Below are 17,500 nucleotides of genomic sequence, written 5' to 3'. Positions count from 1 at the left end.
GTGCATACTGTATTGTACAGCCTGTACCCTCTGTCTGTAGCATCTCTATAGGGTCTATAGATTCAAGGTAGTGTGAGGAAGACTTTTTACTACACAGGTCACCTCTATAGCCATGTCTGTGTGTGAAGTGTCAGGCCTACTGTTTCTGTGTACTCCCTAGAATCTCAAGGCTCCCAGTTTGATAATATTACGTTATGTACAGGCTGACTGTCTGTGTATGAGCTGTCAGGCCTACTGTTTCTGTGTACTCCCTAGAATCTCAAGGCTCCCAGTTTGATAATATTACGTTATGTACAGGCTGACTGTCTGTGTGTGAAGTGTCAGGCCTACTGTTTCTGTGTACTCCCTAGAATCTCAAGGCTTCCAGTTTGATAATATTACGTTATGTACAGGCTGACTGTCTGTGTGTGAAGTGTCAGGCCTACTGTTTCTGTGTACTCCCTAGAATCTCAAGGCTTCCAGTTTGATAATATTACGTTATGTACAGGCTGACTGTCTGTGTGTGAAGTGTCAGGCCTACTGTTTCTGTGTAACCCCCAAGCCAGATTGCTGGCCTCTTATCTGACCCCCTGTCCCCCTGTGATTCTCTGTCTTGTAGAATGAACTTATCAAAGGCCCAGGTTAATAGTGAAGATAAGTACGGCAAATGTGTCAGCGCGTGGAGAATGCAACAGACTTACGACCTCGACGCCACTCACATGCGTGACGCACATGCACTTTATAACCCAAGGTAAGAGTGGAAACACGCCACACACACACACACACGCACGCACGCACGAACACACACACTACACACACACACACACACACACACACACACACACACACACACACACACACACACACACACACACACACACACAGACACACACGCGCGCGCGCAAACACACACTAGCACATCGAAAGCGAATTCAAAGTACTGCTGTTTCTTCCATGTCTCAATGTCTTAGTTTGTGTGTGAAGATAATTTGATGTGATAATCCCCGTTAGTCTTACCGGGGTCTGACATATATAACGAATAAGACATAACAGACAAAATACTTCACCATTGATATACATTTAAAAACATTAACAGGTGGTGTGTGTGTGTGTGTGTGCATCTATCAGTTCCACATACATGTCATTACATAAACACAACAAATTGGTCACATGGGGGAGAGGCGTTGTGCCGTGAGGTGTTGCTTTATTTGTTTTTTGAGATAACATGTGTTGTTTGTGTATGTGTGTTGTGTGTTGTGTGTTTGAGTATGTGGGTGCGTGTGTGTCATGTAGGCCTGTATGTACTGTACATATGTTTGTTTCATACCCGCGTGTGTGTGTGTGTGTGTGTGTGTGCGTGCGTGCGTGCGTGTGTGTGTGTTTGTGTGAGAGTGCTGTCTTTGTTTGTAATACTGTCAGTATTGCCACTGCACAACTTATCCCTCCAGGCCTTTTTAAAAGTAGGGGACACGACTATACTTGCGCTCGACCCGCCTGTGATATTCAGAATCATAGCGGTTATCCTTCTGTGGGTTTAGGTTACAGTGATAAAGGGTCTGGGCTGCGTTCAGAAAGGAACAACGTCGTAGAATGTTGTTGTTACGTTCAGTATATTGCCCCGTCATGAACGCTCCCTGGGTCTGTGATGAGGTTAGAAGCAGTACAGAAGCAACACTAAGTTGTGTTGACACTTTAATGGGTTGCTAGTTGTTGTGTAGCAGTGGGCTTGCTCCTATTTAGTGGTTGTTTGTTGTTGTGTTGTTTTGTTTCCCGTGGGTGGCAATGGACATTTAAAATATACATTTATTGCTTACTCATCACTGTGATTTTTACAATGTTTTGGTTTCATTTGTTTTAAATGTTTTGGTTTCATTTGTTTTAGCAGTGATGATATGCTTTGTTAAGAGAATTCATGTGATGTTTAAGTGCTTATAATGTGGTAAGAAAGTGACCGTGGGTGTGTTCGAAATGTGGTTGCGTTTACAATGTGGCTAGGGTTAGTGGTTGTGGTTGTGGTTGTGTTTGGAATGTGGCTAGGGTTAGTGGTTGTGGTTGTGTTTAGAATGTGGCTAGGGTTAGGTGTTGTCTCTTTCCATTGCAGCTGTGTCTGCCTGCTTCGATGAGCATGTTAGTGACCACAGAGAAAGAGGGAGGGGAGAGAGGAAGACGGAGGGAGAGAGAAAGAGGGAGAGAAGAAAGAAATAGTGTTTGTATGACAGTGAAAAAAGAGGAGAGGGAACATAGAAAGAGGTGCAATGAAAAAGGGATATTGTGTTTGTGTGGCGAGGTGGAACGGAGACAGAAGCAGAAGAGGAAGAGATGGACAAGAGGTAGAGATGGGGATGGAGGTAGAGAGGGGGATGAAGGTAGAGAGAGGGGTAGAGAGGGGGTGAAGGTAGAGAGAGGGGTAGAGAGGGGGATGGAGGTAGAGAGAGTGAGAGAGCGGGGCCATCTGTCTGCCTGTTGTAGAGAGGTGGAGGTAGAGAGTCCGTCTGCCACGCAGGGGTCCTGGCTGCCACGGTCAGGACACTCTGGGGCGGCCTGCCGGATGCCTGAATTATTCAACCTGCCACACTGAATGAAGAGACAGACGAGGGAGAGAACGAGAGAGAGAGAGAGAGAGAGAGAGAGAGAGAGAGAGAGAGAGAGAGAAAGACACAGAGAACGAGATGGAGAGAGAGAGAGAGAGAGAAAGACACAGAGAACGAGATGGAGAATAGGAAGAGATGAAGGGAAAGAGGTGAAAGTGAAAGAGGGAGAGATAAAAGACAGATGGTAGATAGGGGTAAAAGGTGAAGAGGCACTGCAGAGATGAACTAAAATGTGTGTCTGTGTGTGCGTGCGGTCGTGTGTGTGTGTGGGGTGATTGGGATGGGGTGGTAGAAGTGCCTTGCCCTTCAGATGTAGTGGAATGCGTTAAATGCTTGGCAGACTCCTATTACCATATAAATGTAGATGTATGAAGATCATCAGAGGCATCATGAGTCACTGGCTTTTAGCTGGATTTACTACAGCCAGATGTGACCAGTTAGCCCACTGCGCTAGACACACACACATCTCACACACAGATAGGGCTTCATATTGTGTGTGTGTGTGTCTTCAGTTTGTTTTTTCGTTTCGGTTAGTACGGCCTGTTTCTGTTTGTGTGAGGCCTGGTTGTTAATTCAGGATTGCACGTGAGGTCTAAAATCAAGTTTAAAAAAGAACAATGACGAGAAGAGCACATATGTTTTACATCCCGTACTTTCCATGGGTCTGATCTTCCTCGCTCGTGTTCCAGTAATTAGAGAGAAAGAGTTTCTATCATGTGTCTGACTTTGTCAACTCATTTATAGGCGTGTCGTGTCACACGTTGTCTGTGATTGGTCATGGAACAAAGGAGTCATCATGAACTCTGTGTATTATTTTTTGTTTGTTTTAAGTGTAAGCAAACCATTTTGTTTCATGTTAAAACATAGCTCTCTTGTGCTCTCTGTGTGTGTGTGTGTGTGTGTGTGTGTGTGTGTGTGTGTGTGTGTGTGTGTGTGTGTGTGTGTGTGTGTGTGTGTGTGTGTGTGTGTGTGTGTGTGTGTGTGTGTGTGTGTGTGTGTGTGTGTGTGTGTGTGTGTGTGTGTGTGTGTGTGTGTGTGTGTGTGTGTGTGTGGCCTAGAGCTTTAGACAGAGCAGTGGCCAGACATCTTTGCTACCTAGCCCTCCTCAACCACCCTTGGTATATTTAACCTGCCGTATATGATGCTAGGTGTATGTTGTGTCTGGGGCGTGTTCAGGAGGAACAGTACAGAACGTTCAGATAGAAGTGTACAACGTACAGCAAATATTATTGTGTGTCATGTAGAATAGGGAATCGTGTCAGCTCTATTCATTACATTTCTATATTTAATATTCTGAATGTTTTGCTACACCAAATACATCCCAGGTGTATGGGATCGACGGGATGGACGTTCATTGGGCCTGGCTATTGTGTGGTCTAGCCCTTTAATGGGTGTGTGTGTGTGTGTGTGGGGGGGGGGGGGGCTCACAGAGTCTTAGGCCAATTGGATTTCCCTGAGATAGTCTGGGTCAAGCCTATTAGAGACCATTGGCATGCCGCTCTCACACAGGCCCTAAGCCAATCACAGTCAAACACGTTACTGGCACATAGAGACAGCCGCTGCGTGTGTGTGTGTGTGTGTGTGTTCTCCACTGTGTTTTCATTCCTCCTGACACTATATGAATCTTTATTTTTTCTCTTTATCTTCAACTCTGAATTGTTGGATGGGGAACCATAAAATAAACATTTCACTGTGAGTCTATACTTGTTTTTTACAAAACATGTTACAAATGAAATTTGATTTGATTTAATTTGAGGGTTGGTGACAGGGTAGACCGGGGTTGTGGACACACGCACACACGCACGCACGCACGCACGCACACACACACACACACACACACACACACACACACACACACACACACACACACACACACACACACACACACACACACACACACACACACACACACACACACACACACACACACACACACACACACACACACACACACACACACACACTGCTTTATTGGCTTCACTACTTATTATTCACTGCTCTATTATTTTGACATCCGCTACATTCCCAGCATGCATCTCTGACTCTCTCCCAGCCCTCTCAGAGACCCAGGCCAAGCCAGAGAGGAAATGTTTCAACACACGGACCTGCCAGAGATTAAGTTGTGCACTTGCACAAACACACACAGACACAACCACACACAAAAACACACACACACTCTGGTATACAGTATATATATTCTGGCATACAGTGTGTATTGTTTTCTTTGTGTTTGTTTAAATGTGGTGATGAGGGTGAAGGAGAAAATAGCAAGTCCTCAGACATGGACTAAACTACACATCCCACAAGGCCTTGCACCTGTCAGCATGTCAGCCAGTGGGTACTCAGCTTAGCGATCGATCAATGGAAAGGAGAGAAGAGCTGTAGGTTAGTGTTTGTGTGCACCTACTGTAAATTATCTGTTTGACTGAATAGGTGTATGGAAGTGATTCACTGAGTATCAAAGGTTGTGTGTGTCGAGTGTGTGTCGAGTGTGTGTCGAGTGTGTGTGTGTGTTTGTCGAGTATGTTCCACATGAGAGGGCTGAGTGGATTGACCCAGACAAGCACTACTCAAACAGAAGAGGATGTCACACACATACACACTCACACACACACACACACACACACACACACACACACACACACACACACACACACACACACACACACACACACACACACACACACACACACACACACACACACACACACACACACACACACACACACACACACACACGCACAGGAAATACAAGTGTCACAGACACTCACGCCAGGATATTTTACCACTAGCTGTTTGAGAGAGATTTGGACACACACAGACACACACAGTAGTTAGAGCATTGGACCAGTAACCGAAAGGTTGCTAGATCGAATCCCAGAGCTGACAAGGTAAAAATCTGTCGTTTTTAGTTAAAATTTTGTTAGCAAACAGAATTTGTTCTTAACTGACTTGCCTAGTTAAATAAAAATAAAATAAATAAATAAACACACACACATATACATGCATGTATGGCAGTGGTTCACAGACTTACGCTTTTGTGCTTACACTAACACACATAGACCTGCCAGCAGGCTTGCATGCACAATGACACACAAACACTATTGGAAAACACACCTTTAGCAATAGACAGACAGACAGATAGAGGCATGGCATTTAACAGAGGGATAGAGAGGTGTAAAGGAAGGACCGAGGGAGATCCAAACGAAAGAGACATGTGGAGAGAGGTAGAGATGAGATGATAAGGTGTATAGATAGGAAGAGACATGGCTTGTTTCACTGGTGGCGTCTCCTTCCTCAGTGTTAGTTCTACAGCCCTTCCACACACACACACACACGCGCACGCACGCAACACACACACACACGCACACACGCACTTAACTTATTCCCCTCTGGAGGCCATCTCTCACTTACACCATCAAATGGTTGAAAGTGATTAATTTGTCAGGGGAACGGCTCGTTACTGTAAATTCCTCCAATCTCTAATAAACGAGATTGCCTTAACACAGATGGGCCACAGACAGCTTTGTGTGTGTGTGTGAGAGAGAGAGAGAGAGAGAGAGAGAGAGAGAGAGAGAGAGAGAGAGAGAGAGAGAGAGAGATCCAGAGGACGATGGGGAGTGGATTGTGGGTAAAAATCTGGAAAAAACTGAGAGAGACGTTTACGTCTGTGTTTCTGTCTGTCCGTCTGTCTTAACACCTCACTCCCCCTCCACTTACCCGCCTTAACCGCCTTGCCAATCCTCACCCCACCCATCCTCATCCTGCATCCTTCATCTTCACCTCACCTCTTATCTTTCCTTCTTATCCGCTTTTTTCCTCTACCACCTCTTCTCACCCCGTCTTATCCTGACCCCTCCTCAGGCCTCCTCACCTCCGAGTCCCTTCGTTCTACTTCACCCCTCCTCACCTCCGAGTCCCCTCATTCTACTTCACCCCTCCTCACCTCCGAGTCCCCTCATTCTACTTCACCCCTCCTCACCTCCGAGTCCCCTCATTCTACTTCACCCCTCCTCACCTCAGAGTCCCCTCATTCTACTTCACCCCTCCTCAGGCCTCCTCACCTCCGAGTCCCCTCGTTCTACTTCACCCCTCCTCAGGCCTCCTCACCTCCGAGTCCCCTCGTTCTACTTCACCCCTCCTCAGGCCTCCTCACCTCCGAGTCCCCTCATTCTACTTCACCCCTCCTCACCTCCGAGTCCCCCCCTCATTCCCCTACTTCACCCCTCCTCACCTCCGAGTCCCCTCATTCTACTTCCCCTCACCCTCCTCACCTCCGAGTCCCCTCATTCTACTTCACCCCTCCTCACCTCCTCACCTCCGAGTCCCCTCATTCTACTTCACCCCTCCTCACCTCCGAGTCCCCTCCTCTATTCTACTTCACCCCCCCTCATTCTACCTCCTCAGTCCCCTCATTCTACTTCACCCCTCCTCACCTCCGAGTCCCCTACTCATTCTACCCCTCACCCTCCTCACCTCAGAGTCCCCTCATTCTACTTTACCCCTCCTCACCTCCGAGTCCCCTCGTTCTACTTCTCACCTCCTCACCTCCAAGTCCCCTCATTCTACTTCTCCTCACCTCCGAGTCCCCTCATTCTACTTCACCCCTCCTCACCTCCGAGTCCCCTCATTCTACTTCACCCCTCCTCACCTCCGAGTCCCCTCATTCTACTTCACCCCTCCTCACCTCCGAGTCCCCTCATTCTACTTCACCTCCGAGTCCCTTCGTTCTACTTCTCCTCACCTCCGAGTCCCCTCATTCTACTTCACCCCCCTCCTCACCTCCGAGTCCCCTCATTCTACTTCACCCCTCCTCACCTCCGAGTCCCCTCATTCTACTTCACCCCTCCTCACCTCCGAGTCCCCTCCAATCCCCTACACTTCTCCCTCCTCACCTCCGAGTCCCCTCATTCTACTTCACCCCTCCTCACCTCCGAGTCCCCTCATTCTACTTCACCCCTCCTCACCTGCTGGAAAAGGGGTGGACTCTTGTTTTTGTAACTGTTTTATAGGCAGTAAGAACCAGGCTAAATGACATTGAGAAGTCGAAGGAAGAGTATTCTGCTGTATCGGGTGAATGTCTTTAGTATATCAATGAAAAAGAAGTAGGGGACAGACGCATACACTTTCACATACAGTGAGAAAGACATGCAATTATATAGACTGCTAGCTTAAAGGAAAGACAGAGAGAGGCAGGAAAAGGAGAAAAGAAGAGGGGTTGAAGAAAGAGAGAATGAGAGCGAGAGAGAGAGAGTAGGGATAGAGGACAGGTAGAGAGGGAGAGAGACAGAGAGAGGAGGAGAGAGAGAGAGAGAGAGAGAGAGAGGTAGGGATAGAGGACAGGTAGAGAGGGAGAGAGACAGAGAGAGGAAGAGAGAGAGAGAGAGAGAGAGAGGTAGGGATAGAGGACAGGTAGAGAGGGAGAGAGACAGAGAGGAAGAGAGAGAGAGAGAGAGAGAGAGAGAGAGAGAGAGGGGAGGGAGGGAGAGAGGGAGAGAGAGAGAGAGAGAGGTAGCGATAGAGGTAGGGATAGAGGTAGGGATAGAGGATGGGTAGAGAGGGAGAGAGACAGAGAGAGGAAGAGAGAGAGAGAGAGAGAGAGAGAGAGAGAGAGGTAGGGATAGAGGACATGTAGAGAGGGAGAGACAGACAGAGGAGAGGAGAGAGAGAGAGAGAGAGAGAGAGAGAGAGAGAGAGAGAGAGAGAGAGAGAGGCAGAGTGGGCATTATAGGGTAAACCTGATTATGGTGGAATGTGAATTAGATTTGGTAGCAGATGGTGGTTTTGAGGGTGTAAGATGCTTTGCGAGCGTAGCGAGGCGAGGGGGAAGAGGGATAGAGGAGGGAGGGGGAGGAAAAGAGGAGGAGGGGGGTAGCAGGAGCAGCTTGCAACGTTTCTTCTCTTCTTGATGGACGGGTATAAATCACGACAATCCCGTCCTGACAGCCAATTTCCTCAATCTGATCTGGTTAAAGACGCGGCCAGGCCCACTTCTCACCCCAAACCACCACCGCAACGCCCCGCCAACCGACCCAACCAACGCCATTTTACTGCCTGCACATTCACCTTTCCCTCCCCCTCTCTTTTCTCCCCCGCTCCCTCCCTCCTCCTTTCATTTCTCATTTTCTAGCCCTGTCAATTTCTGAGAATAAAATCCTCTTTTACCATCTGTTTAATAAAATGTGTTTTTTAATCCGGACAAGTTTTTTCAAAACTTATTTTATTATAGTTATGTGCAATTTCATTTGATCCCACGCCTGGTTTATCCTTATCTGTGTGTGTGTGTGTGTGTGTGTGTGTGTGTGTGTGTGTGTGTGTGTGTGTGTGTGTGTGTGTGTGTGTGTGTGTGCGTGCGTGCGTGCGTGCGTGCGTGTGTGTGTGCGTGTGTGTGTGTGTGTGTGTGTGAGAGAGAGAGAGAGAGAGTTAAAGAGATGAGAGCGTTATCAGAGTCCTGTAGTTCAGGAGTTTTTCTCCTTATTGAAAAACAGCTAAGCTTATTTGCCATGTCAGCGAGGGTCTGTGTGTCAGTGAAAGTTTGGAGGGGTTACTGCACCCCTAATGCTCCCCGATAACACCGCTAATCCACACACACACACACACACACACACACACACACACACACACACACACACACACACACACACACACACACACACACACACACACACACACACACACACACACACACACACACACACACACACACTTTTCTTGTGTTTATTTTTCATTTTTCATTGTTCAATTTCATATTGTCTTGTCTGGTGTTGTGTTGCGGTGAGTTTTTAAGAGCTGCTCTTACAGCACTGCTCTCTCTGAGTGTTGCTTTCACCTGGTCTAGATAACACAACACACACACGCACACACACGCTGACGTGATGAAGATAGCCATATCTGTTGAGGATCGGACCACCTCGACAGGCCTGTCCTCTCCTCTACGGAAGTGAACGAGAACACGCTTCTCTCATATCTGCTCCCGTTACACATCCCCATGTTCAACAACATCACCTCAGCTGAAATAACTACACTCCATCTATCATTCACATTGTGTATTTCAAGCAGACAAAGTGGTATTATAATTGTTCTTAGTGGAACATTTTGGGATGATCATGCAAAAATAATGTATATATTTATTACTTTAAAAATCTCCATAATTTGGTATTATGTATTTATAATATTAACCTGCAGTGATGCAGCCCTAATGATATTTGGTTGCAAATACAATTTAAATAATTTCTTATGAAAAATGGATGTAGTGAAAATAGCTAGGAAGGAGTAACAAACATTTATGGTAGTAACACAATGGTAAATGTGTTGTGTTATTTACGTTGCCACAGCTGGAGTCGTACCCTGGTGGTAATCCTTGTTTGATCTAGGAACCACAGGCCTCCGACGGGTGTCACAATCATTACCGTCCCCACTGCTAGGCTAGCGTGTCCCACCTAGTGCTTAAACAGTATGTGTCGCATTTATTACGGTCCCCTCTGTTAGCTTGTCTAGTGTAGCGTGAGCCTCTAAGAGATGGCTTTACTGCCATGCGGCCCATTGGCCAAATGTGTTTTTGCCATTATCACATTGATTGCATGTAATCAGTGGATTTATTCTGCAGCCGACAGAGTGAATGACTACTTTCCCAGCCTGTAATGTTATAACAATTGATCTTCCTGCCTCGCCGGGAGACAGTTTAGATTCACTGGCTCTCCTCTTGTTATTTCTTATTCCTCCTCAGACAGAAACAACTGTAATCATCCACCCACTAGGATACACACACCAGGCCCAGCGAGGAACCAGTGGCCTTTTACCCAGAATTCACCAGAACAGGAAGCCAGTGTTTCTTACCCATAATTCTCCAGAAGGGCAAAGTGCTCCCTTCGATCGATGTTAAGAACGAACAAACCGACAGTGGCTCGATGCTAAAGAAACAGCAGGATTCGGATTGAAGCTTAAGGGAAGAGGAGAAAAAAAAACGTCTTGAGGGGGGAAAAAGCAATTGAGTATTGTGATGAAGTCATCCTATTCACGCAGCCCAACTATAGACATGTAAATGCATTGGCTGTCTTTATTTCCCAGCGTTGACCATATCTAGATAGAAATGTGAAAGCTTTTTTTTTTGCTTATTGGACTTTGTTTCCTTATCTGTGTGGCGGGAGACACAATGCTCTGATGAAATGGTTTCTACCTGACTACTCTGTCAGCACTTATTCTACCTTATAGAGACGTGCTGTATGTTCAAGTGGCATCCCCTTCCCTCCACCTCCTCTTCTTCTTCTCTCCTCCTCTTCATCTTCACTCCTCCTCTTCTTCTCTCCTCCTCTTCTTCTCCCCTCCTCTTTTTCGCTCCTCCTCCTCTTCGTCTCACCTCTTCTTCTTCTCTCCTATTCTTCTTTGCTCCTCTTCTTCTCTCCTCCTCTTCACCTCTCCTCCCCTTCTTCTCTCCCCTTCTTCTTCGCTCCTCCTCTTCTTCGCTCCTCCTCTTCGTCTCTCCCCTTCTTCTTCGCCCCTCCTCCTCTTCGCTCCTTCTCTTCTTCTCTCTCCTCTTCTTCTCTCTCTCTCCTCCATCAGATCAGGCCCCTCCAGAGGATAACGGAGAGGAAAAATGACAGCCAGAGAAAGTGAAGGAAAAAAAGAGGAGGGAAATCAAAAGGGAGAGACAGAGAGTAGAGAGGTGTAGGGCAGCCCTCCTCGACGACTGCATCTAATACAATGATTGCATGTTTGTCCCAGCAGTTGTCTGAATAGTGAATCAGTGGCCCTGTTCTAATGACACCTTGTCATGTCAGAGTGGCCCACCAACACCCCTACACAGACGCATACACACACCACTACTGCTCTCCGGTTGATTTCACCACGCCTCGCTTCGGCGAGCCAGGAAAAAAGACAGGAAGAGTGAGAGACAGAGAAAATAACAGGTGAGAGCAGAGGGAAAAAAGAGGGACAGAAAGAGGGTCATCTGTTTATTTTGTGTACCCCTCGGAGGGGGGTACAGTAAAATGAAGGTGAATGAAGGTGTAACCTTTAGTAAAAGGAAGGTGAATGGAGGTGTAACCTTTAGTAAAGGGAAGGTGAATGAGATGTAACTTTTAGGAAAAGGAAGGTGAATGAGGTGTAACCTCTAGTAAAAGGAAGGGGAATAGAGATGTAACCTTTCATAAAAGGACGGTGAATGGATGTATAACCTTTAATAAAAAGGACGGTGAATGGAGGTGTAACCTTCAGTAAAAGGAAGGTGAATGGAGGTGTAACATTCAGTAAATTGAAGGGGAATGGAGATGTAACCTCTAGTAAAAGGAAGGTGATTGGAGGTGTAACCTCTAGTAAAAGGAAGATGACTGGAGGTGTAATCTCTAGTAAAAGGAAGGTGACTGGAGGTGTAACCTCTAGTAAAAGAAGGTGAATGAGGTGTAACATTTAGTAAAAGGAATGTGAATGAGGTGTAACCTTCAGTAAAAGGAAGGTGAATGAGGTGTAAACTTCTGTTAAAGGAAGGTGAATGGAGGTGTAACCTTTGGTAAAAGGAAGGTGAATGGAGGTGTAACATTTAGTAAAAGGAATGTGAATGAGGTGTAACCTTCAGTAAAAGGAAGGTGAATGAGGGGTAAACTTCTGTTAAAGGAAGGTGAATGGAGGTGTAACCTTTGGTAAAAGGAAGGTGAATGGAGGTGTAACATTTAGTAAAAGGAAGATGAATGGAGGTGTAATCTTCCGTAAAAGGAAGGTGATTGGAGGTGTAACCTCTAGTAAAAGGAAGGTGATTGGAGGTGTAACCTCTAGTAAAAGGAAGATGACTGGAGGTGTAATCTCTAGTATAAGTAAGGTGAATGGAGGTGTTACCTTTTGTAAAAGGAAGGTGAATGGGGTGTAACCTTCAGTAAAAGGAAGGTGAATGGAGGTGGAGCCTTCAGTAAAAAGAAGGTGAATGGAGGTGCAACCTTCAGTAAAAGGAAGGTGAATGGAGGTGTAACCTTCAGTAAAAGGAAGGTGAATGGAGGTGTAACCTTTAGTAAAAGGAAGGTGAATGAGATGTAACTTTTAGGAAAAGGAAGGTGAATGAGGTGTAACCTCTAGTAAAAGGAAGGGGAATAGAGATGTAACCTTTCATAAAAGGACAGTGAATGGATGTATAACCTTTAATAAAAAGGACGGTGAATGGAGGTGTAACCTTCAGTAAAAGGAAGGTGAATTGAGGTGCAACCTTCAGTAAAATGAAGGGGAATGGAGATGTAACCTCTAGTAAAAGGAAGGTGATTGGAGGTGTAACCTCTAGTAAAAGGAAGGTGACTGGAGGTGTAATCTCTAGTAAAAGGAAGGTGACTGGAGGTGTAACCTCTAGTAAAAGGAAGGGGAATAGAGATGTAACCTTTCATAAAAGGACGGTGAATGGATGTATAACCTTTAATAAAAATGATGGTGAATGGAGGTGTAACCTTCAGTAAAATGAAGGGGAATGGAGATGTAACCTCTAGTAAAAGGAAGGTGATTGGAGGTGTAACCTTCAGTAAAAGGAAGGTGAATGAGGTGTAAACTTCTGTTAAAGGAAGGTGAATGGAGGTGTAACCTTTGGTAAAAGGAAGGTGAATGGAGGTGTAACATTTAGTAAAAGGAATGTGAATGAGGTGTAACCTTCAGTAAAAGGAAGGTGAATGAGGGGTAAACTTCTGTTAAAGGAAGGTGAATGGAGGTGTAACCTTTGGTAAAAGGAAGGTGAATGGAGGTGTAACATTTAGTAAAAGGAAGATGAATGGAGGTGTAACCTTCCGTAAAAGGAAGGTGATTGGAGGTGTAACCTCTAGTAAAAGGAAGGTGATTGGAGGTGTAACCTCTAGTAAAAGGAAGATGACTGGAGGTGTAATCTCTAGTATAAGTAAGGTGAATGGAGGTGTTACCTTTTGTAAAAGGAAGGTGAATGGGGTGTAACCTTCAGTAAAAGGAAGGTGAATGGAGGTGGAGCCTTCAGTAAAAAGAAGGTGAATGGAGGTGCAACCTTCAGTAAAAGGAAGGTGAATGGAGGTGTAACCTTCAGTAAAAGGAAGGTGAATGGAGGTGTAACCTTTAGTAAAAGGAAGGTGAATGAGATGTAACTTTTAGGAAAAGGAAGGTGAATGAGGTGTAACCTCTAGTAAAAGGAAGGGGAATAGAGATGTAACCTTTCATAAAAGGACGGTGAATGGATGTATAACCTTTAATAAAAAGGAAGGTGATTGGAGGTGTAACCTCTAGTAAAAGGAAGGTGACTGGAGGTGTAATCTCTAGTAAAAGGAAGGTGACTGGAGGTGTAACCTCTAGTAAAAGGAAGGTGAATAGAGATGTAACCTTTCATAAAAGGACGGTGAATGGATGTATAACCTTTAATAAAAAGGATGGTGAATGGAGGTGTAACCTTCAGTAAAATGAAGGGGAATGGAGATGTAACCTCTAGTAAAAGGAAGGTGATTGGAGGTGTAACCTTCAGTAAAAGGAAGGTGAATGGAGGTGCAATCTTCAGTAAAAGGAAGGTGAATGGAGGTGTTACCTCTTGTAAAACGAAGGTGAATGGAGGTGTAACCTCTAGTAAAAGGAAGGAGAATGGAGAACCTCTAGTAAAAGGAAAATGAATGGAGATGTAACCTCTAGTAAAAGGAAGGTGATTGGAGGTGTAACCTCTAGTAAAAGGAAGGTGAATGAGGTGTAACCTTTAGTAAAAGGAATGTGAATGGGGTGTAACCTTCAGTAAAAGGAAGGTGAATGAGGTGTTACCCTTAGTAAAAGGAAGGTGAATGGGGTGTAACCTTCAGTAAAAGGAAGGTGACTGGAGGTGGAACCTTCAGTAAAAGGAAGGTGAATGGAGGTGTAACCTTCAGTAAAAGGAAGGTGAATGGAGGTGTAACCTTCAGTAAAAGGAAGGTGAATGGAGGTGTAATCTTCAGTAAAAGAAAGGTGAATGGAGTTGTAACCTTCAGTAAAAGGAAGGTGAATGGAGGTGTAACCTTTAGTAAAAGGAAGGTGAATGAGGTGTAACCTTTAGTAAAAGGAATGTGAATGAGATGTAACTTTTAGGAAAAGGAAGGTGAATGAGGTGTAACCTCTAGTAAAAGGAAGGGGAATAGAGATGTAACCTTTCATAAAAGGACGGTGAATGGATGTATAACCTTTAATAAAAAGGACGGTGAATGGAGGTGTAACCTTCAGTAAAAGGAAGGTGAATTGAGGTGCAACCTTCAGTAAAATGAAGGGGAATGGAGATGTAACCTCTAGTAAAAGGAAGGTGATTGGAGGTGTAACCTCTAGTAAAAGGAAGGTGACTGGAGGTGTAATCTCTAGTAAAAGGAAGGTGACTGGAGGTGTAACCTCTAGTAAAAGGAAGGTGAATAGAGATGTAACCTTTCATAAAAGGACGGTGAATGGATGTATAACCTTTAATAAAAAGGATGGTGAATGGAGGTGTAACCTTCAGTAAAATGAAGGTGAATGGAGATGTAACCTCTAGTAAAAGGAAGGTGATTGGAGGTGTAACCTCTAGTAAAAGGAAGGTGAATGAGGTGTAACCTTTAGTAAAAGGAAGGTGAATGGAGGTGTAACCTTTGGTAAAAGGAAGGTGAATGGAGGTGTAACATTTAGTAAAAGGAATGTGAATGAGGTGTAACCTTCAGTAAAAGGAAGGTGAATGAGGTGTTAAAGGAAGGTGAATGGAGGTGTAACCTTTGGTAAAAGGAAGGTGAATGGAGGTGTAACATTTAGTAAAAGGAAGATGAATGGAGGTGTAACCTTCCGTAAAAGGAAGGTGATTGGAGGTGTAACCTCTAGTAAAAGGAAGGTGATTGGAGGTGTAACCTCTAGTAAAAGGAAGATGACTGGAGGTGTAATCTCTAGTATAAAAGGTGAATGGAGGTGTTACCTTTTGTAAAAGGAAGGTGAATGGGGTGTAACCTTCAGTAAAAGGAAGGTGAATGGAGGTGCAACCTTCAGTAAAAGGAAGGTGAATGGAGGTGTAACCTTCAGTAAAAGGAAGGTGAATGAGATGTAACTTTTAGTAAAAAGAAGGTGAATGGAGGTGCAACCTTCAGTAAAAGGAAGGTGAATGGAGGTGTAACCTTCAGTAAAAGGAAGGTGAATGGAGGTGTAACCTTTAGTAAAAGGAAGGTGAATGAGATGTAACTTTTAGAAAAGGAAGGTGAATGAGGTGTAACCTCTAGTAAAAGGAAGGGGAATAGAGATGTAACCTTTCATAAAAGGACGGTGAATGGATGTATAACCTTTAATAAAAAGGAAGGTGATTGGAGGTGTAACCTCTAGTAAAAGGAAGGTGACTGGAGGTGTAATCTCTAGTAAAAGGAAGGTGACTGGAGGTGTAACCTCTAGTAAAAGGAAGGGGAATAGAGATGTAACCTTTCATAAAAGGACGGTGAATGGATGTATAACCTTTAATAAAAAGGATGGTGAATGGAGGTGTAACCTTCAGTAAAATGAAGGGGAATGGAGATGTAACCTCTAGTAAAAGGAAGGTGATTGGAGGTGTAACCTTCAGTAAAAGGAAGGTGAATGGAGGTGCAATCTTCAGTAAAAGGAAGGTGAATGGAGGTGTTACCTCTTGTAAAACGAAGGTGAATGGAGGTGTAACCTCTAGTAAAAGGAAGGAGAATGGAGGTGTAACCTCTAGTAAAAGGAAAATGAATGGAGGTGTAACCTCTAGTAAAAGGAAGATGAATGGAGGTGTAACCTTCAGTAAAAGGAAGGTGAATAGAGATGTAACCTTTCATAAAAGGAAGAATGGGGTGTAACCTTCAGTAAAAGGAAGGTGAATGAGGTGTTACCCTTAGTAAAAGGAAGGTGAATGGGGTGTAACCTTCAGTAAAAGGAAGGTGAATGGAGGTGGAACCTTCAGTAAAAGGAAGGTGAATGGAGGTGTAACCTTCAGTAAAAGGAAGGTGAATGGAGGTGTAACCTTCAGTAAAAGGAAGGTGAATGGAGGTGTAATCTTCAGTAAAAGAAAGGTGAATGGAGTTGTAACCTTCAGTAAAAGGAAGGTGAATGGAGGTGTAACCTCTAGTAAAAGGAAGGTGATTGGAGTTGTAACCTTCAGTAAAAGGAAGGTGAATGGAGGTGTAACCTTTAGTAAAAGGAAGGTGAATGAGGTGTAACCTTTAGTAAAAGGAATGTGAATGGGGTGTAACCTTCAGTAAAAGGAAGGTGAATGAGGTGTAAGCTTCTTTTAAAGGATGGTGAATGGAGGTGTAACCTTTGGTAAAAGGAAGGTGAATGAGGTGTAACCTTCAGTAAAAGGAAGGTGAATGAGGTGTAAACTTCTGTTAAAGGAAGATGAATGGAGGTGTAACCTTTGGTAAAAGGAAGGTGAATGGAGGTGTAACCTTTAGTAAAAGGAAGGTGAATGGAGGTGTAACCTCTAGTAAAAGGAATGTGAATGGAGGTGTAACCTCTCGTAAAAGGAAGATGAATGGAGGTGTAACCTTCCGTAAAAGGAAGGTGAATGGAGGTGTTACCTTTAGTAAAAGGAAGGTGAATGGGGTGTAACCTTCAGTAAAAGGAAGGTGACTGGAGGTGGAACCTTCAGTAAAAGGAAGGTGAATGGAGGTGTAACCTTCAGTAAAAGGAAGGTGAATGGAGGTGTAACCTTCAGTAAAAGGAAGGTGAATGGAGGTGTAATCTTCAGTAAAAGGAAGGTGAATGGAGTTGTAACCTTCAGTAAAAGGAAGGTGAATGGAGGTGTTACCTCTAGTAAAAGGAAGGTGAATGGAGGTGTAACCTCTAGTAAAAGGAAGGAGAATGGAGGTGTAACCTCTCGCAAAATGAAGGTGAATGAGGTGTAACCTTTAGTAAAAGGAAGATGAATGGAGGTGTAACCTCTAGTAAAAGGAAGGTGAATGGAGGTGTAACCTCTCGCAAAATGAAGGTGAATGAGGTGTAACCTTTAGTAAAAGGAAGGTGAATGGAGGTGTAAC

At 44.6% G+C, this 17,500-nt stretch overlaps 1 protein-coding gene across 4 annotated transcripts in view; it reads left to right on the top strand.

Moving 5' to 3' along the window:
* The window catches only part of LOC135526032 (estrogen-related receptor gamma), a 113,408-nt gene that overhangs the window by 13,621 nt on the left and 82,287 nt on the right, over nucleotides 1-17,500 (top strand). For 3 of the 4 annotated variants that reach the window (XM_064954057.1, XM_064954056.1, XM_064954058.1), the window contains exon 2: nucleotides 599-730. The exons of the other annotated variant lie outside the window; for it this stretch is intronic. In XM_064954057.1, coding sequence (XP_064810129.1) covers nucleotides 599-730 — 132 coding nt within the window. The remainder of the gene's footprint in view (nucleotides 1-598; nucleotides 731-17,500) is intronic. 4 annotated transcript variants of the gene reach the window in all.

Source organism: Oncorhynchus masou, chromosome 32 (genome assembly GCF_036934945.1).
Source record: "Oncorhynchus masou masou isolate Uvic2021 chromosome 32, UVic_Omas_1.1, whole genome shotgun sequence".
Lineage (NCBI taxonomy): Eukaryota > Metazoa > Chordata > Actinopteri > Salmoniformes > Salmonidae > Oncorhynchus > Oncorhynchus masou.
This window is presented reverse-complemented; position numbering and strand designations above follow the sequence as displayed.